Below are 17,423 nucleotides of genomic sequence, written 5' to 3' on the forward strand. Positions count from 1 at the left end.
ACAAGGTAACAAAGCATTTGCATAGGCATCACCACCCATCTTCCTGCGTGACGAACGCAACTAGAGCCAATACCGCCAAGATGCAGATTTTCGTCAAGACCCTCACGGGCAAGACCATCACCCTTGAGGTCGAGTCCTCCGACACTATTGACAATGTCAAGAGCAAAATCCAGGACAAGGAGGGCATCCCCCCTGATCAACAGCGTTTGATCTTTGCTGGTAAGCAGCTCGAGGATGGTCGTACTCTTTCCGACTACAACATCCAAAAGGAGTCTACTCTCCACTTGGTTCTCCGTCTCCGTGGTGGTATTATCGAGCCCTCTCTGAAGGCTTTGGCTTCCAAGTACAACTGCGAGAAGATGATTTGCCGCAAGTGCTATGCTCGTCTTCCTCCTCGTGCTACCAACTGCCGCAAGAAGAAGTGTGGTCACACCAACCAATTGCGCCCTAAGAAGAAGCTTAAGTAGACAGTTTTCTTAACGCATATGGTTCTGCACGAATGAGACGCGAAGGATGTAGACGGTAGTGGGGGTCTGTGAGTGCTGGTGGGATGCTGTGTGGGAGTATACCGAGAAATGTGGGGTCATGTGGGTGCGTATTGGTCTTCGTTCCTGTGACTCGTTAGGGGGCGTTATTGCCGGTTAACGAGATACGAAGGGACACACTAAAACAAAATTAGCAGTCACACGAAACTTTACCCATACCAACACAGGGCGGTGAATTTGTCCTCTGCACCACCATGACTCAAAAGAGAAGAAACAACGGACGCAACAAGCACGGCCGTGGTCACAACAAGTTTGTTCGCTGCATCAACTGCTCTCGTTGTGTCCCCAAGGACAAGGCCATCAAGCGTTGGACTATCCGTAAGTAATTCTGTCTTTGTGGCGGCACTTTTTTAAATTGCTGGTTTTCTAACATGTGTTTGTAGGTAACATGGTCGAGACTGCCGCCATCCGTGATTTGTCCGAGGCCTCTGTTTACAGCGAGTACACCATCCCCAAGTTGTACATCAAGTTGCAATACTGTGTCTCTTGCGCTATCCACTCTCGTGTTGTCCGTGTTCGTTCTCGTGAGGGCCGTCGTATTCGTACTCCCCCTCCCCGTGTGCGTTACAACCGCGATGGCAAGAAGATCAACCCTGCTGTCGCCGTTAAGGCTCTCTAAACCTTTAACGTATGAAAACTAGTATTGGTGTAGTAAGGTTTCAGTACCACGGGTCATGAATTTTGGGATGCGTTGGTTAAGGTCGTGGAGGAGGAGTTTAGTGTGCTTGTTGTGTGTCTTAGTTGGGTTGCTTTTTAGTTACAAGGCTCATGCGTGTTTCTGAGTTGAAACCCAGTCGAGGATCGTGTTCAGGTAGCGAAGGGCCTTCGGGTGAAACTGCTCTACGGTGCCAAAGGTCTTCGTTTTCGTTATGAGAAGGATTGTGTATAACGGCAGTACAGGCTCGGTGTGATTGGCAAAGGTGGACCATTCACTTCTGTCTTCAGAGGGTGCGATTACCTGTCGAAGAATCCAGTAGCCTCGACGGCTTCGAACTGTTAACCGCTCGCTGTGCTCTGTCTGTTTGGACATTTGAATGTTCTCCAATACTTCCCAGAGATGATGAGCATCAACGGTCGGGAAGTTGAGCCTGGCAATCGCCTTGCATGTAGGATGGTGAACAAGTAAACCCCAAAAGGTTTCGCTCTCGGGGAAACAACCGGGCAGTCCTGTAACAGGAGGGGAGGGTTGTAGCACTTGCAGCTGTGCTCGTAGCTGTATCATTATATCATCTTCAAGTCGTAAAGGTCGTTCTCTGTCACTTTGTTGTTCAGCTGTCATTAAAGATTTCTTGACTTGCAGCTGACTTTGGGCAATTTCTGCCGGGCGGAGCACAATTAGTAGCTCCCGTTTCTCAATGCCCACTCGCATGCACAGCAGTTGAGCTTTTCGAAACTTGCCTGATATTTGGAGGGCAACGTCGGGCCACAGCGAGGACATGGTGCTGGCCGTAAATGGATATTGAGATGCACAAAACTCAAATAATGCATTGAGCTGGGCATCGTTTGCATACCCCTCACGCATTTTTCCCATTTGGACTACTGGTTGTCCTGCACGTACTTTTATAACATAAAAGGCATACCATGGGAGAGCACCATGCTCAAGAATACGCTCAATCGCGTCGCTTCTACTGGTATCTGCCGAATCCTTCTCAACAGCAACGGCTTGAAAACTGCGAAGCAAGGAACCGCCACATTCTAAAGGAGACAACCGCTGGTTCCACCAATGTTGTAGGCAACGCACTTCATGAGATGACAGTGTGCCATTATGATATGATCGTAAAAAGGAAAAATTAGTAACGAAAAATTGGTTGCATAGTGACTGAATGGTTGTATTCAGCACAAAGACACTCGGGCTTGGTTTGCACACCGAGAGGTAAATGTACAGTCCATGGGACGGAAAGGAGGCGTGTGAAGGGGAATGACTAGCGTCGTGTTCATTGGAATTCTCACTTGAACTGGTGCAATCAGACTCGCTGTCGTCATCATCATCGCTCTCTTGAAAAGTGCATTGCCAATCAACGGCAGCAACATTCCTTGGGGAAAATGGAAGGACTAAGCGTAAACTTTTTGAAGTGTCAACGTGAATAAGCGGGGACGACGGACGAGGAGGTGTAAGTACCATCGACCGGGACAGGCTCATCCAAGACTGAGACATTGTCTTCTGGGATTCCTTCGGTGTTGATTGTGCATTGTCATCGGAAAACTGAATGAGCCCATTCAACAAAGATATTTGACGTTTTAATTCAGAAACATTCGAAGGTTCAGAATCCGCATTTGCTTGTGATTCTGAATTGGGATGCCGATGATTGTACGACCACACAATAACAACCTTTTCAACTGACAAACACCGGTAAACACAGAATTGATCAACTAGAACCATTTTCCAACAAACACAATAAAAATGCAACGGAGGGGGTTTCCGCTGTCAAGGGTCGTGTTTTTTGGTACGGATGATTTTGCTGTGCCAATACTACGGAGCGTGGTGGAGCTTTTACGCCCACAAGTCGAGCAACGCTTGGTAGTGGTAAGCGGCAGTGGTAGAAACACAGGGAGACGAAGAAACGATATATCAAAACAAACCCTCGCGTCTAGTGTGTCACGAGAAGCACAAGAACATGGTATTCCTGTGTATCAATTTCCAGGGAAGGAAACATTGAACACTACAGCTTCCAATGTTGCACCTGATTGGCAAGCGTTAAAGAAATTCACTCATGGTGATCTTGCCATTGCCGCCAGTTTCGGCAGATTCATTCCCGCTTCCATTTTGAATCAATTCACTTATGGCGGTATAAACGTACATCCTTCTCTGCTGCCTCAGTTTCGAGGACCGGGCCCGATATACGCGGCCATTCTAAGACAAGTGTCGAAAACGGGCGTTTCCATTCAACGTATACATCCAGCCGAGTTCGACAAAGGTGAGTTGCTCGCTCAGAAAGCCTATGTGATGAACGGGACCGAGACGTACGAACAGTTGTGTCAAACACTGGCGCAAATTGGGGCAGGCTTGCTTTCTCGGGTCCTACGTTTGGGCACATACGACAAAGATAATGCCCCAGAAGGAATCACATCGTTTTTAGGAAAGCGAGTACAGGTAGCTGAAAGTTGGGCACCTAAAGTTGATTTAAAACAGGCTTTTGTTGAATGGGACAGTTACACTACTGCACAAGTGTATGCCATTAGTCGTGCGTTTGGTTTCATCAAAACCTGTCTTCCAACGGGAAACAGCATTACTCTATGGGGAATACAACCGGTTATGGTTGATGAAACAACCTGCGCAAATGTCGCTCCAGGTACGTTCATGCGATGCTTCAACAATGAGTTTTGGATAAAAACGATCGACGGTGCTGTACGTATAAATGATAGCATCCAACTTGCTGGGAGAAAAAGGGTTTCCGCGGGCGAATGGATTGCAACAAGTTTCAAAGGAAAAGGCGGGTTGTTTGTTTCGCCAAACAAAGTTCAACGCTTTTAATTTTAAGGTGCTTACACTCCTTTGACTGTTTCACGGTAGTGAGCACGGTTCATGTTAGCTATGATTGAATTGCTTCCCCACTCTTTTATTTTTTTTCAGTCCCTTTCATTGCTGGGTCACTTGGCCATCGTCTTTGCTGTTCTTCCGCAACCTTCCCTGTGTCAGTTGCTTAGAGGATTTCATAGAATAAGGAAACTAAGCTTGGATTTTGTTCCATGGTACCTTTAGATCTGTTAACAATTGCTTCCGTTACAGACTCCATTCAGCATGGACAGAAAGTAAGGCTGACTTCTTTGCAATTCTGGAGAGCACTTCACGTAGGTTCACATTAATGTTCTCACATAACGGAACCTTTCATGGGTAGATGCCGTTCCATACAGAAACGCCAGTGTAGACAGACTCACCCAGTTCATTTGTGCACCCCCCATACACACAGTATGAGGTAGTAGAGAGCACGAGCAATACACAAGGGAAAATCATCCTTTACGATGAGTGTACCCCGTCCTCGTCCAGGTGCCGAAAGCAAAGCTTCACAAATGCTCAACCCTTTTACCAAACTCATCATCCACAGAGGAAGGAAGAACAACACTCTTGTACTTTTTTCTTTCGTATCCTTCACCAAAACTCACTTAAGGACATAGTTTCAAAGGTTCAAAAATGGTTCATTTCTCAGACACATTCCACATAGAGCGATCAGTTTGTTGTTTTTGTATCCATTAAAAAATCGTAGTATTACTCATTACCTTCAGCGTAAATCTCCACACGCAGGGAGGGAATTTCTTTTTTTTGTTCCTCAGCGTCTGTGACTAGTGAAAGCAGATCCGTTGGTTTTGGTGAAGGAGAATCTACTTTGGTCACTTGATGAACACGAACATTCTCGCTCGCGCATCGTCTTTTAAAGAGTTCGGCAATCGTGACGACTTTCACGGTAGCAGTTCCCTGTCCGTAGAAGCTCACGCGCTTCACCTTGGCGAAATCCGTCCACAGATCATCCACCGCCCTTTTTGAGTTGGTTTTGGCTTCTATTTTCATGAAGAACTGCAAAAACCGAAAATTGGCCGGACAGACGTGGATGGTAGAAGACAGCTGTCTCATTAAGCTGCCTGTACATTATACCGTGTCTCGGGTAACATTGTAACTTTAACGTGTAGTAACGAGACTCGCTAAGATAAGATACGAATTTGTTGAGAAAAGCAAGCACCAGCCTAAGTTGAGCAGGAGGCGGTAAGGTTCGGGAGCAGAAGAGCCGTGGAAGATTTCAGTCAATGGTGGCTCGCGTCCCTGCAATAGTTACTATTGTTTCGTCATTTTGTGGGTTTCCAGCGGTATAAACTGATGGGGATAAACTTGAGCAAATGGGTAATTGGTACTAGTGAGAGTACCATCATCATCAGCAGCTTGCTGAGCTCCTGCCGGTAGTTGTGCCCATCATCGATGAAAACAACATATCTAGAAAGAGACAAATGTAATAGTCAATGTGATTCCGACAACGGGACTAGATTTCTTGACGACCAAGAAGCCATCTCTTTCGCAATCCCAAGATGCAGCCTGGGAAGCCGTTACACCCGCAGTAGGATGGCCTGCAGGGAGCTTTTGAACGACAGTGCTGTTAACGATCCATTTGTATGAGGAAGCATCCTTGTTCAATGCAGAAAGAACGAAGCGCTACATTCACGCGTGTTAGTAAACAAAGTACGAAATAGGACCACTGCGTGTTTCTACGTGATTGGGCGCGTTTCAACCGGGCAAACGGGTCTAGAACACTTACAATAGCTTCCTTGTTTAATTTAAGGATAGTGTCGTGTTCATAGACGGGTTCCTTCAGCAACGAAGTAACTGCTTCAGAGCAAATGGCATCGATCTTTTCTCTACTAAGAGGCTGTACGGTCGCACACGGTTAGTAACAGTAGAGACGTTTCAATTCCAGGAACGTACGCAGCTCATGGTATAGGAATATATGGGAGAATTTGTTCGTCGTACGCGTAACAGCTGGGGTGTTTGGAAGAGGACAGGGAGAATTGTATACGTCGAGGAAGAATACCCGTTTGTCACTATCTAAGATTCCGAATAAGCGAGGGGAATGCGGGGAATGTAAATAGAGGCATCAGCAAATCAGAGAGGGGGTTGGCGTGCGGGGCCAGAGAAGGCTGGAACCAATGAGAGCGGTTGTATTAGACAGGTACAGGTGGAAATGGAAGTATGTAAACGAGACGGTATTAAACGATGCGTATTGAGGTATTAAATCCAGCTGAATGCAGGAGAGGTGAGGGAATTTAGGAACATGTCCAGCAAATCAAGAAACGTGATTTTCAAAAAAATAAAGTAAAGTGAAATGAAATGAAATAAAATAAAATAAAATAAAAAAAAGCATAAAAAAAAACAAAAAAAAAAAAATTATATATATATATATATATATATATATATAAATAAACAAATAGATAAAAAAAATAAAAATCTAGCTAGTTCAGCTCAATCGAAATAGCATACCATCTTCGTCCCTCCTTCATCCAATTACTCCTATCTGAATGTATACGCTTTACGGAATTTAGGGATTTTTGTTTGAGCAGGTTTCTATGTAAAAATAGAATAGTTAATTCTTTAGTTGCTTAAACGAACTTTAAAATAATAGCTCAACACTAAAAAACCTTGGAACAAGCGAGAATCGGAGGTCCCCTGAAGGAATAGAGGGAAGCCCAAGACGGAAGTGGCACATGCAAGAGGGAAAAAATTTACATAAATAAAAATTAAATAAAAATCAATATTAAAGGTGGAGTAAAGACGTATGAATGCGATTTTATTTGAAGTAATGTTTATGCGCACATTTAAAAAATATACATATATGAATTAATAATAAAATATAAATGAAAATAAATGAAATATAAAAAAAATCGAAAAAAAAATCGAAAAAATAAATAGAATAGAATAAAATAAAAAAAAATAAAATAAAGTAAAAACAAATAACATAACATAACATAACAAAACAATATAAAACCCCAAACCCTAGTACTACTAATCGCAATAAACAGGACCATTCTAACTCATTAGATTATTACTAAAACCATTGTGAGCAATTATTCTTTGTTCAAGACGACACCGAATTATAACCCAACCTCGCTGCTTCGCCCTCCGTTTCCTCATTTTCATTCCATTCTCTTTGACCACAAACCACTTCATCCGCATCAATAAAATAAATCAACTTAATTTTTTCTTATGAGTCAATAAATTGCTCTGTTTTCTCTTACCAAACTCCCTTACTCACTCACTCGTTTCATTTCGTTTTCTTCCGACCTGTTCACCTCTACCTCACCATGTCCAGCTCGTTAGCTAAGAAATTGGAGGAAAAACAGCATGAATATGCGTCTGTTTGTAATTTACGGGATTTGTCGCGGGATTTAGCTGACCGTTTTGAAAAAATGGCAGTAAAACTGGAATCATTAAGTAATGGAACGGAGGGTATGATCTGAAAATTCAATACTCATCAAACAACAAACTAATCTCGTCTCAAACAGCCGTAGCAAGCGTTCTAGATAACTGGAAGGAAATCTTTCAAACTATACGGTTGGCAAGCTCTCACGCAGGAACTCTTGTTCGGATCCCTCAAACAGAAGATATCCCAAAGAAGGCGAACGAGTGAGAGAAAGGAGGACGGGGACCAGGTCGAAACTGAACTTCGAAAATGAACATCTACTTTTTCTTGTTTCAGGTCTATAACATAGCTCCTACTGCTCTTTGACCACTTTTGATATCTCACCGTTCCCGGGTTCGTGCCCTACAGACGCCATTGACGGAACATAATAAACGACACACCCAATACATCCGTGTCATTGCCGTCAGCCGTCTCGACCACGAATCAACTCCTCTTTCTGTCTGTTCTCGCTGCCTAGTCACTCTTCGCCTTCTTTCCGTGTCCTCCACTCAAACATAAGAGCTACAGCCGACTCAAAAATCGTTCTATCGGCTCTTGCTCATTCTTACTACATCGGTCGTAATCTCTTAGTGCGCCTTTTACCGGGCGAAAATTTTTTACACCAAACCGATATTTCTTCGCCGCGTTCTCTTATTCGCCGCAATTCAAGAGTAAGCCCCTCCTCAACCAGTTCTCAGAGTCCTGGAGTAAAAAACCGCCCGTAAAACTTTTTGTGTTTTTGTTTACAACCTCGTGCATCATGTCCAACGTTTCCTCCATATTGCATAGCGGATATCATATTCCTCTTACTCGTGAATGGCAAAGTGTGCGTCCGTTGACAAAGTCGGCTCTGATGTATCCCATTTTTATTTCAGACAAGGACGATGCCAAAGACGTCATTTCCAGCATGCCCAACCAATACCGCTGGGGCGTGAATCGTCTTGAGGAATTGCTCGATCCACTAGTAAAGAAGGGCCTTCGCAGTGTTATTCTTTTCGGTGTTTTGGAAGACTCATCAAAGAAAGACTTCCGCGGCTCCCTTGCTGATTCCCCTGACGGTCCCGTCGTTCGCGCCATCAAGCTCATTCGCAATCGCTTCCCTGACCTTGCAGTCGCCTGCGATATTTGTTTGTGTGAATATACTGACCATGGTCACTGCGGTTTGTTATTCAAAGACGGCACAATCAACAACACCGAATCGGTCGCTCGTATCGCCGAGGTCAGTGTAAACTATGCTCTGGCTGGTGCCCAAATTCTCGCACCCAGTGATTGTATGGATGGTCGTATCTTGGCTATCAAGGAAGGCCTCATCCAAAATCAGTTGTCCCATCGTGTGATGCTTCTGTCGTACGCCGCAAAATTTGCTTCTTGCTTTTACGGTCCTTTCAGAGACGCTGCCGACAGTGCCCCAGCGTTTGGTGACCGCAGCTGTTATCAGTTGCCTCCTGCTTCTCGTGGCCTTGCTCGTCGTGCTATTCAACGTGACCTACGCGAAGGTGCAGATGCGATCATGGTCAAGCCTGGTACTGCTTTCATGGACATTATTGCCGATGCCGCTAACTTGGCTCCCGATGTACCCATCGCTACGTACCATGTGTCGGGAGAGTTTGCCATGCTCCACGCTGCAGCCAAGGCAGGTGTCTTTGATCTGAAGCGTGTCGTACTGGAAGTTATGAACGGATTCATGAGAGCTGGTTGTTCTATCATTTTGACTTACTTCACTCCCGAACTTTTGGACTGGTTGAGTGAATAAAATGGGAAACATCATTGTTGTCCATTGCTGTAAACGTACATTAACACACGCATGCATCTCTCGTCTACGCTCTCCCACACATCCCATTCCATAATGACTTTCTCTCTCTAATTCATTTCCTCCTTACTCGTGATTAACTTAATCAGTCCACGTGTTCCATCTCTCAACAAATCCATCCTCAGAATGAACTTACTTATGCAAGTGCTTCGTTTTTCGACTAGTGCTAAAGACAACAGTGGGGAAAAGAGTTTGATACGAAGATGACAGTTGCTGAAAAGAAACGATTGTAGCTATAGTGTGTTGGCAACACGCGAGATAATAAAAATTAAAGCGATCCCTTTCTTCCTTTTACAAAAACAGAAATGAACGGATGATTTGGATATGCACGCTGGATGCATGCGATTAGTCAGCCATGCAGCAGAACAGTATTTTCCAACCAAGCTTTTTCTTCCGTGGAGCAGGTTCTTCCTGTTGCTTGCCGGAGTACCGTTGTTGTTGCTGCTGTTGCTGTTGTTGCTGCTGCTGTTCAGCATGACGAGGGGAATTGTAGTCCGCTGCGTGAGCAGTTATGTCTCTATGTGCTTGAGGAGCAGGGGAGGGAAGACCATCCTTCGTGCGAGGAAGCTTTGGGTCTTCTTGATGCTGGTTCTGATGCGACGGTAAGGCAAGTCGAGAGTATTGGGGGGTGCTTTGACGTTGACGGGTTGCATGGCTTTGACGATGCTGTAAATTTCGTTGTCTGGAAGCGCTGTATTGCCAACCGCGACCATTATTCAAGAGAACCCAATCAAAACGTCCATCCTCCTGTTCGTTGATACGTCGCAGAACGGAGTCGAACAAAGAGCGCAAATAGTCATAATCGGGCGTCTCTTCGTAACCCAAGTTTCTCACATAAGTCATGTACTGGAAAAACTCCTTGGGGAAGCCATTGCAAAGTTCCTTGAGCGGTGTAGATTGCTTCTTCTCACCGATCTTCTCGTACTTTTGCTTGTTGGTAGCAGCCTTCAAACCCTGCCAAGGAAGACTTCCGCGTAAGAAGTACATAAAGACGTGTCCCATGGACTCCAAATCATCACGCCGAGACTGTTCACGACCAAGATGTGTGTTAATGGACATATAACGAGCAGTTCCTGAGAGACTCTTGTGTTCGTTGTAAGGACGATGAACTCGAGTCTTAGGATCACGATACTGCTTTGCCATTCCAAAATCGACGGCATAAATCATATTCTCCGTCTTGCTTCCAGGTGGTCCGATAAGGAAATTGTCTGGTTTAATATCACGATAAATAAAATGTCGCTCATGGACAGACTGGATACGAGTGATCTGACAGGTTAGTAAGCAGTAAGATATGAGGCAAACGAGAAAACTTGGAGCGGAGAAATTGCAAGTGCACTTGTCATTCGAAGAATAAATACTCGCAATCAACGACGGTGCTCCTAGCATGCAGATACCACCCAGACTAAACGGATGGACGTATCACAAACATGCCCATCGTCTTCTCCCTTGTTCAATGCTTACCATTTGCTTAGCAATCATGGCAACGGTCTTAACGCTGAAATGACGACCACTGTAATCAAAAAGATCCTCCAAACTAGGTCCAAGAAGATCCATCACCAGTAGATTGTACATCCCTTCCTGTCCATAATAGTACACATTGGGGACACCGGCTGAACAAGTTAGTACAGGATGCCTTTTTTAAATACTCAAGCTTGCGGAAGCCTTTACAAACTTGTAAGACCATGCAGGAACCCACAGGAACCCACAGAGGCTCACAAGAGCCCACAGCTCCTTCCACAACTTACGTAGTCCCATCAAAAGCTTATATGTAAGATATTCATCACGGAGTTGAGGTACTTCACTCTTCCTGGATTCCTGTAACAGGATTAGCAGCCATTCTATCGACTCAATACTTCCGTCCTCAAGTCTACTTACAAATTTAAGAGCAATCGGTTGATTGTTCACCAAATTCACTCCCTGGAAAAGCATACCAAAGGAACCCTCGCCAATTTTCTTTCCAACCTTGTAGTGAACCCCTACAACATTGGACTGGGACGAAGACGCCGACATTTCGTATTCGTTAGCTGCTGTAGCAGCTCAAAAACGAAATGAAAAAAACAGTTAACCTCCAGCCGCTGCAGGAGAACCGAGCAAGTACGGGAATTAATCAATCCACAATAGAACAGATAATTCTGCAAATGTGGGATTTCCAAACACCGTACAAGGTCTACGGGATGCTTCTTAGGAGACCAGCGCTGATTGTTGCTGTGGAATACTGTGTGTACTGGATTGGCGAGTGGAGCCTAAGTAAGGGTAGGACGGAAGGAGGCAGTAGCAGCCCAGTCAGAGCAGCGAGGTCAGCCGCACTGAAAACACAAGATAGTACAAATTAACGTTTATTCTTAGCCGAATTGCCATTTTTGTCGATAATACACTCGGTTATTGAATTCATGCAAATTGTGAGAATGTAGAATAAAACTTCAAATACATCTTCTATTCATCCATATATACTACAAAACTATCCTAAACGAATAGAGGCGCAAATGCTTTGAAACCATTCATCAAACTGTGTACGATCAAGGACTTTTTCCAGATTGGCAGTTTCACGGTTCAACGTCTTCACCACCTCTTCTGCATTTCCATAGAGAGCCAGTGGATAGAATGATTCAACCTCTTGTGCGGTGCCTTTGAAAACCCACTCTCGAGGCTGCAGGAGATGGACACGTCTGGTCTCAAAAAGATCATTGACGACGCACAACTCAAGCGTTTGATACAGAGCAGAACTCTGTATGTCCGCCTCAATAGCAGCGTCAGTCTTGTTGCGCAAATCAAGAATCCGAGGCCAATAGTCTTGAAGCATGGCTCGACGCCAGATGGTGCGCTCGAAGAAATCGTGTGTGGCTTTCGATAATTGAGTGTACGACAGAAGACGTAGGGCCAAGTAGTAGTCAAGTTGCTCCTCCCGCTCGATGCGTGTCCGATAAAGCGAGAAAGTTAGGTAGTCAATCATTTCAATAGCGGTAACCGGTTCGTTGGACAACAACCGTCGCAAAACTCGTTGCATTACTTGCTTAGCAATGGCGGGAATGGGTTTGTTGTCACAAACATGATCGATCGTTGCTTCGATTAAGAGACGCTTCTTTCCCTGATGCTTCATTTTCCGTAATATGGGCTTCATTTGCTTGAGCACATAATTTTGAATATCGATGAAGTCTAAGTTTTGTTCAATCTGAACCATTTCAGTCTCTAGAGGTGCTGTGTTTGGCTCTGACAAATAGCATAGCTTTCCCAAACACAAATCGACTTTCTTTTTGTGAAGGCTTACATCCTTTTGTGAAGCCAATGCTATTAAGCGGTGAGCTGCCGACAAATACTGTTCTTGATGGAGATCATAAATCCAAGCAATCACGTTGAAATCTGTTTTCGCGAAGTACTCGGAAAGATATTCCGAATGAGACGTTTTTTCATCCAACAATTCCTTTAACATACCCTTTTCCACACAATAGTCATACAAAACAAACGCAAAATCTTTGCCAAACTTCTGAATGTACAAGGAAAGTCGCTCTTCCAGCTTAAAATCAGAGGAATTCTTGTGAAATTGAAAACACAATTCCACAAGTGAACGATAGTCCAGATTTTTTTCCGCAATCCGCAATGTACTGTCTTCCTTTCCAATGTCAATAAGCGTTTGGATCCAGAACTTTCTGTTGACATGGAAAATCTCTTGGATCGATTTTTCTTCTTCATTAAACTCGGCACCCTTCACTTTGTACCAGGCAATTCGTTCGGAAAACGCATCAAAACAGACTTGTGTGAGAGCGACCAACTGAACATTCATATTCGATAAAGCAGACGAAAGCTCGACGCGTTTATCGTTTTGCAGTTCAATGTCAGTAAAGACGGAACCATGTTGATACTGAGTTAATGCTGATTGCGTCAACTCAAACTGTTTTGACAAGATACTCAAAATATTGCGTGTGGACGTCCAAGGCTCAACTTTTCCATCAGGACTTGATTGAATGTGAAGAAGGTTTGTCATTTTCTCGCGGAAACTTGTTGCGGAGGCCTGGATAGCGAGAATGATTTCGTTTGCTTCGAGAATCACATTGAGGACTAAAAATGGGTCTTCCTGGACGCGCGATGCCGAATCAACACAATAATCATGAGCTTGCGTTATAAGATTCTCAATCTCATTTACATGTCCGATAAACCATTCTCGAGTTGCATTTGCAGAATCGTTACTTTCAGTCATTCTTAGCAGTATCCTTGAGAGCACCAGAGATTGGGAATAACTAGTGTACCGAGCATCCACACTCATCCACACAGACTTTGCAGCATAGCATTTTTCGGCCATCGTACGGATGGATATAACAGTCGTACTATCAGCAGACTCGCCCATAGAAAGGGCGTAATGTATGAGATTCGTGAGGTATTGAACTCTTAAGCCCAGGTGATGACTGATAGAGGGGAGAATGGATGGTAAGTAAGAAGAAGTTGAGCCCATAATCTCGTTACCAATAGCTAAAAGAATAGTACCGTTGTCTCCATTCAAAAGATGTTTGTAGTGCTTTAAGGAAAAGTCCAAAGGAACACCCGGAAGATATCCATAGAAAACGGCTTGTTCAATTTTGTTTTTCAGAAGGTTTTTAAGATCCAGTATTCTTGAAGACTTATTCGCTTCAAAACGCAGAACGCCAGAGCCTTGAACGACCAAAAGACAGGCGGGATTTCGCAAGACCTTGCCAGAGGATTCATCTACAATGATATCTTCGCTGCCAGAAGCTATTACCCTTCCGTATTCGTTCTTTTTTATGTAAATAGGATCTTCATGCAACCAGTTGAGACCCGACGCCGAACTTTGCATATCCAACATGACAGCTGCGCCTTCAAAAACACAAAATGCAAAGCATCCAGGCTTCGGAATGTAAAGCTTTGGTTCTTCCATGTGTGTTGAAGTGTAAGAGGAAAGGGAATAGATGTATATAATTTTCGGTTTTGTAGTGTCCAAAAAGTCGCAAGTATAAAGGACATAATGACGATGTTGCTTTTTCTGCCACGACGTAAGCACCATTATCCGGCGCAGTTTATTTGGAACAGGTGCAAGGTCATGGACCATGAAATCGTGTGTTGAAGCACCGCCTTCTTTTAAAGTTTTCAAAAACAGTGTACGTAAGTCCATTTGGGCGATTAATCGAGGATGTGTAGGATGGAAGTCATACAGATCGATGAGGCCAGTTTCATCTGCGGCATATAAGATGGACTCCTGCGCGTGTCTCTGTTCGTGTGTTTTGAGATACAGAAACTTGGCACAATACTTTGGCGATAACAGGTGCAGCGATTTGAGGCATTTTGTCATCCATTCTGAAGTGCCGGAGAACAGATGAACGGAAAGGCTGGGATGACCAGTTGCATCAGTCACTTGAATGAGGAAAAAACGATTCAAGTTTGTCGCGACGACAAACGAACACCGGCCGGCTACTGTGAGGGAAAGACAGTACTCGTTTTTTGTAAGTGCGAGCTTGGCTTCAAATCCTTTGGGTCGCACTAGGTATTGAGCAGCTGCACTAGCAATGGTATTCCAGTAACCAATTCGTCCACTCACAGGCAAAACAATGAGAAGACCCGTATCTCCTGTTGAGGCACCAGCTGGTACGAACGAGGCTAACGGCCTGTATTGTGTGTTGATTGCATCACTGTCATTAGGCAAGGGAAACACAACTGTAGGAGGTTCGTCAATTCCAGGAGAATATGTGTAAGAGAAGACATAACATGCTGTTTGGGATATCAATAATACATTACCACTTCTGTGATCCACTATTCCGTGTATTCCAGTATCTAGCACTTGTTAATCACCCACATTCCATTTTACAGTCCATACCATTCCGGATTTTGGGATTCAAGCTTTTTAAAAGAATCCTTACAGAGCTTCGTTCACCTCGAATCCATTCGAAGGCAGGAAATTGAGTTTTTTGTGAAGTCGTCCCGTGTTTTTCTAAAAATAAACGTTTAGCCCTGTTTGTATTAACAGGTATAGGGCTTTTTCTCTTCTTCAGTATGTCTGACATTCGTTAGACTCCGAAGAACCGAGAATTCTTAGAGGAACAGAAATTGTTGTTTAGAGGTTGTCGGTCTGTGGTAACGAAGCTAGACGTAACTGAATGAAAGCACAAAACAGTGACAATTTGAAGAGTAGATAGTGATTTAATATGTTTTGCGAGTGTTTTACAATTAAATTAGTATAATGACGATGGTTAATGGTAAAAAGGTACTTATTCTTGACAACTGTATTGCTTTCAAAATTACATAAAGGAAATGACTGGTTCGTCCAGTACGATGTCCATTACGATGTCCAATACAGAATAGTACTTCTGTATGAGCAATGAAAACAGCAGCATTTAAATGTGCCAGTGCTTTTGTTCTCTGTATTGATTATTAGAAAGTAACTTACTTCTATTAACGAAGTTTGACATTAGATTACGGAGAATGTTACGAAGGCTTTCTTATAAACCAATAAGACTAAATACTAAGACAGATGATAATACTTCTTTATTGTTTCAAGTTTTTATCGCTACACCAGGTTTTGTTACTTTATACGGATCTTCAACTTCCCTCTAACAGTACACTTTATCATCGTTATATTAGAAACCATTTAGTTATAGCCGTTATAAGTAATTTTCTATCACAGTTTAAACCATTTATTTAGCATTTGCACTCCACCATTTCGTTTACTCAACGTTTAATTTTTATGTATAATTTTTCTGGTTTTTAGAATTAATTAAAACGGACTTTTTTTACCGTCGACTGTGAGTATTGGAGTAAAAAATGAGCACGATCTTGGATAAACAGGTTCAATGCCCAATAGACGGCAGACACACGATTGCTGAAAGCCATTTGCAGCGACATATCAAACGATGCAATACATTGCCAAAACCAGAACTGCTACCATATTACAAAGCAAATGTGAATGCACCGTCATTAAACAAGACGGCCCAATGTTCCACAACCGATAAGTTTGAGCTAAGACAATTGTCTAAAGATGAAATTCAGACTTGGGTGTCTAAATTTAAAACGCTCTTTTCAAATCTTCCTATTCCAAAAGAAGAGATTTATCACCATCCTGCTATGGATGAAAGAGAGTAAGTGAAGAGTGATCATATACGGCTTGTGCTAAAGCTGCCACAATGTTCTAGTGCTAACTTATTCTCCAGGGCAGAATGCACAAATAAGAAAAATCCGGTTCAACAAGTACGTGCTCGGTAAAAGCGAATTCATATACTAAATGCATTAGGCATCTATACTAGGCCACATGGGGCAGTTGGGCTTGTTTAATAACAAACCCGCAGTATTCCTTGAGTTTGGAGCTGGAAGAGCAGAATTATCGCGTTACGTGCAACGCTGTAGCAATCAGCCCAACTGGTACATCCTCATTGATCGAGGTTCGGCTCGTTTGAAACACGATTCACGAATTGTGAAAGACATGAAGGAACGTGGGTTTCCCGAACCATCCATTACTCGTTGCAAAATAGATATCAAAGATTTTGACCTGGGCTACTACCTTGACCGAAAGCCATTTGAAGGCCCTATCCATGCATATTCTAAGCATCTTTGTGGAGCTGCTACGGATCTTACATTATCCTGTTTGAATCAGTGGAAAACGGACACTATTTTCATTGCATTGTGCTGTCATCACCGTTGCCAATGGCACCTTCTGAATCCAACGACAATGTCCATTTTGCAAGAATGGGGCATTGATAATCCACATGCGTTCCAGGTTTTGTGCCAGATGACTGGCTGGGCCATCAATAGTCTTCGACCCAATATCACAGAATTGGGTGGAGCCGATACTCATTTTAGTGGAATGTGCCACAAAGATCGTACAGAAATAGGTCTTATGTGTAAACACATTATTAATTATGCTCGATGTTTGACGCTTTCACGTCTGGGCTACAATGCTTGGCTCGTAAAGTACGTTAGTTCGAACGCTACTCTTGAAAATGTAGCATTGATAGCTACGAGAAAAGAACAATAGACTTTGGAGGGAAATTAGAAGAGGCATTGCGATATTACCTCATCAAGAAATACGATTCTACAAAATTTAAATAATATAATATATTCACTGGTAATGTCAAATCTTTGTTCATAAACAACACTCCTCTTCATTTCGTACGTATAATTAATATTGCCTCTATTAGTATACTGTAAATGCAATGACATGTCAATTAGCGAAATTGTCTCTGAAAATGCGTCCAA

The 17,423-nt window shown here is 43.3% G+C and overlaps 11 protein-coding genes across 11 annotated transcripts; 6 read left to right on the forward strand and 5 right to left on the reverse strand.

The window, feature by feature from the left end:
• The first annotated feature begins 13 nt into the window (after window positions 1-13).
• On the forward strand, window positions 14-500 carry SJAG_01365 (ubiquitin-60S ribosomal protein L40 fusion protein). The gene has a single exon (XM_002172579.2). The coding sequence runs from the start codon at window positions 81-83 to the stop codon at window positions 465-467; it is 387 nt and encodes a 128-aa protein (XP_002172615.1). The 5' UTR covers window positions 14-80; the 3' UTR covers window positions 468-500.
• Window positions 501-685: 185 nt separating this feature from the next.
• SJAG_01366 (40S ribosomal protein S26) lies at window positions 686-1,224 on the forward strand. Its single transcript, XM_002172580.2, has 2 exons — window positions 686-863; window positions 929-1,224. Exons 1-2 carry the CDS (start codon window positions 740-742, stop codon window positions 1,162-1,164), a joined length of 360 nt encoding a protein of 119 aa, XP_002172616.1. The 5' UTR covers window positions 686-739; the 3' UTR covers window positions 1,165-1,224.
• Window positions 1,225-1,311: 87 nt separating this feature from the next.
• Window positions 1,312-2,925, reverse strand: SJAG_01367 (hypothetical protein; the record flags this gene model as incomplete). The annotated part of the gene is made up of 1 exon (XM_002172581.1): window positions 1,312-2,925. The coding sequence occupies one exon, from the start codon at window positions 2,923-2,925 to the stop codon at window positions 1,312-1,314; it is 1,614 nt and encodes a 537-aa protein (XP_002172617.1).
• On the forward strand, window positions 2,216-4,810 carry SJAG_01368 (methionyl-tRNA formyltransferase Fmt1). The gene has a single exon (XM_002172582.2). It carries the CDS (start codon window positions 2,947-2,949, stop codon window positions 4,015-4,017), a length of 1,071 nt encoding a protein of 356 aa, XP_002172618.1. The 5' UTR covers window positions 2,216-2,946; the 3' UTR covers window positions 4,018-4,810.
• On the reverse strand, window positions 4,750-5,049 carry SJAG_01369 (hypothetical protein; the record flags this gene model as incomplete). The annotated part of the gene is made up of 1 exon (XM_002172583.1): window positions 4,750-5,049. The coding sequence occupies one exon, from the start codon at window positions 5,047-5,049 to the stop codon at window positions 4,750-4,752; it is 300 nt and encodes a 99-aa protein (XP_002172619.1).
• A 53-nt stretch (window positions 5,050-5,102) lies between these two features.
• Window positions 5,103-6,241, reverse strand: SJAG_01370 (dynein light chain Dlc1). The gene is made up of 3 exons (XM_002172584.2): window positions 5,953-6,241; window positions 5,786-5,896; window positions 5,103-5,682 (listed from the first exon to the last, which is right to left on the reverse strand). The coding sequence occupies exons 1-3, from the start codon at window positions 5,959-5,961 to the stop codon at window positions 5,467-5,469; spliced, it is 336 nt and encodes a 111-aa protein (XP_002172620.1). The 5' UTR covers window positions 5,962-6,241; the 3' UTR covers window positions 5,103-5,466.
• A 1,084-nt stretch (window positions 6,242-7,325) lies between these two features.
• On the forward strand, window positions 7,326-7,651 carry SJAG_01371 (DASH complex subunit Dad2; the record flags this gene model as incomplete). Its single annotated transcript, XM_002172585.1, has 2 exons — window positions 7,326-7,470; window positions 7,527-7,651. The coding sequence occupies 2 exons, from the start codon at window positions 7,326-7,328 to the stop codon at window positions 7,649-7,651; spliced, it is 270 nt and encodes an 89-aa protein (XP_002172621.1).
• Window positions 7,652-8,183: 532 nt separating this feature from the next.
• SJAG_01372 (porphobilinogen synthase Hem2) lies at window positions 8,184-9,176 on the forward strand (the record flags this gene model as incomplete). The annotated part of the gene is made up of 1 exon (XM_002172586.1): window positions 8,184-9,176. The coding sequence occupies one exon, from the start codon at window positions 8,184-8,186 to the stop codon at window positions 9,174-9,176; it is 993 nt and encodes a 330-aa protein (XP_002172622.1).
• A 118-nt stretch (window positions 9,177-9,294) lies between these two features.
• SJAG_01373 (CK1/CK1/CK1-G protein kinase Cki3) lies at window positions 9,295-11,525 on the reverse strand. The gene is made up of 4 exons (XM_002172587.2): window positions 11,109-11,525; window positions 10,979-11,048; window positions 10,695-10,843; window positions 9,295-10,499 (listed from the first exon to the last, which is right to left on the reverse strand). The coding sequence occupies exons 1-4, from the start codon at window positions 11,241-11,243 to the stop codon at window positions 9,579-9,581; spliced, it is 1,275 nt and encodes a 424-aa protein (XP_002172623.1). The 5' UTR covers window positions 11,244-11,525; the 3' UTR covers window positions 9,295-9,578.
• Window positions 11,526-11,630: 105 nt separating this feature from the next.
• Window positions 11,631-15,703, reverse strand: SJAG_01374 (nucleoporin Nup132). Its single transcript, XM_002172588.2, has 2 exons — window positions 15,052-15,703; window positions 11,631-15,008 (listed from the first exon to the last, which is right to left on the reverse strand). The coding sequence occupies exons 1-2, from the start codon at window positions 15,236-15,238 to the stop codon at window positions 11,692-11,694; spliced, it is 3,504 nt and encodes a 1,167-aa protein (XP_002172624.2). The 5' UTR covers window positions 15,239-15,703; the 3' UTR covers window positions 11,631-11,691.
• Window positions 15,704-15,839: 136 nt separating this feature from the next.
• On the forward strand, window positions 15,840-17,412 carry SJAG_01375 (tRNA 2'-O-methyltransferase Trm13). Its single transcript, XM_002172589.2, has 3 exons — window positions 15,840-16,309; window positions 16,382-16,418; window positions 16,462-17,412. The coding sequence occupies exons 1-3, from the start codon at window positions 15,996-15,998 to the stop codon at window positions 17,200-17,202; spliced, it is 1,092 nt and encodes a 363-aa protein (XP_002172625.1). The 5' UTR covers window positions 15,840-15,995; the 3' UTR covers window positions 17,203-17,412.
• The last annotated feature ends 11 nt before the right edge of the window (window positions 17,413-17,423 follow it).

This window comes from Schizosaccharomyces japonicus, assembly GCF_000149845.2.
Source record: "Schizosaccharomyces japonicus yFS275 unplaced genomic scaffold supercont5.3, whole genome shotgun sequence".
In the NCBI taxonomy this organism is placed as follows: Eukaryota; Fungi; Ascomycota; class Schizosaccharomycetes; order Schizosaccharomycetales; family Schizosaccharomycetaceae; genus Schizosaccharomyces; species Schizosaccharomyces japonicus.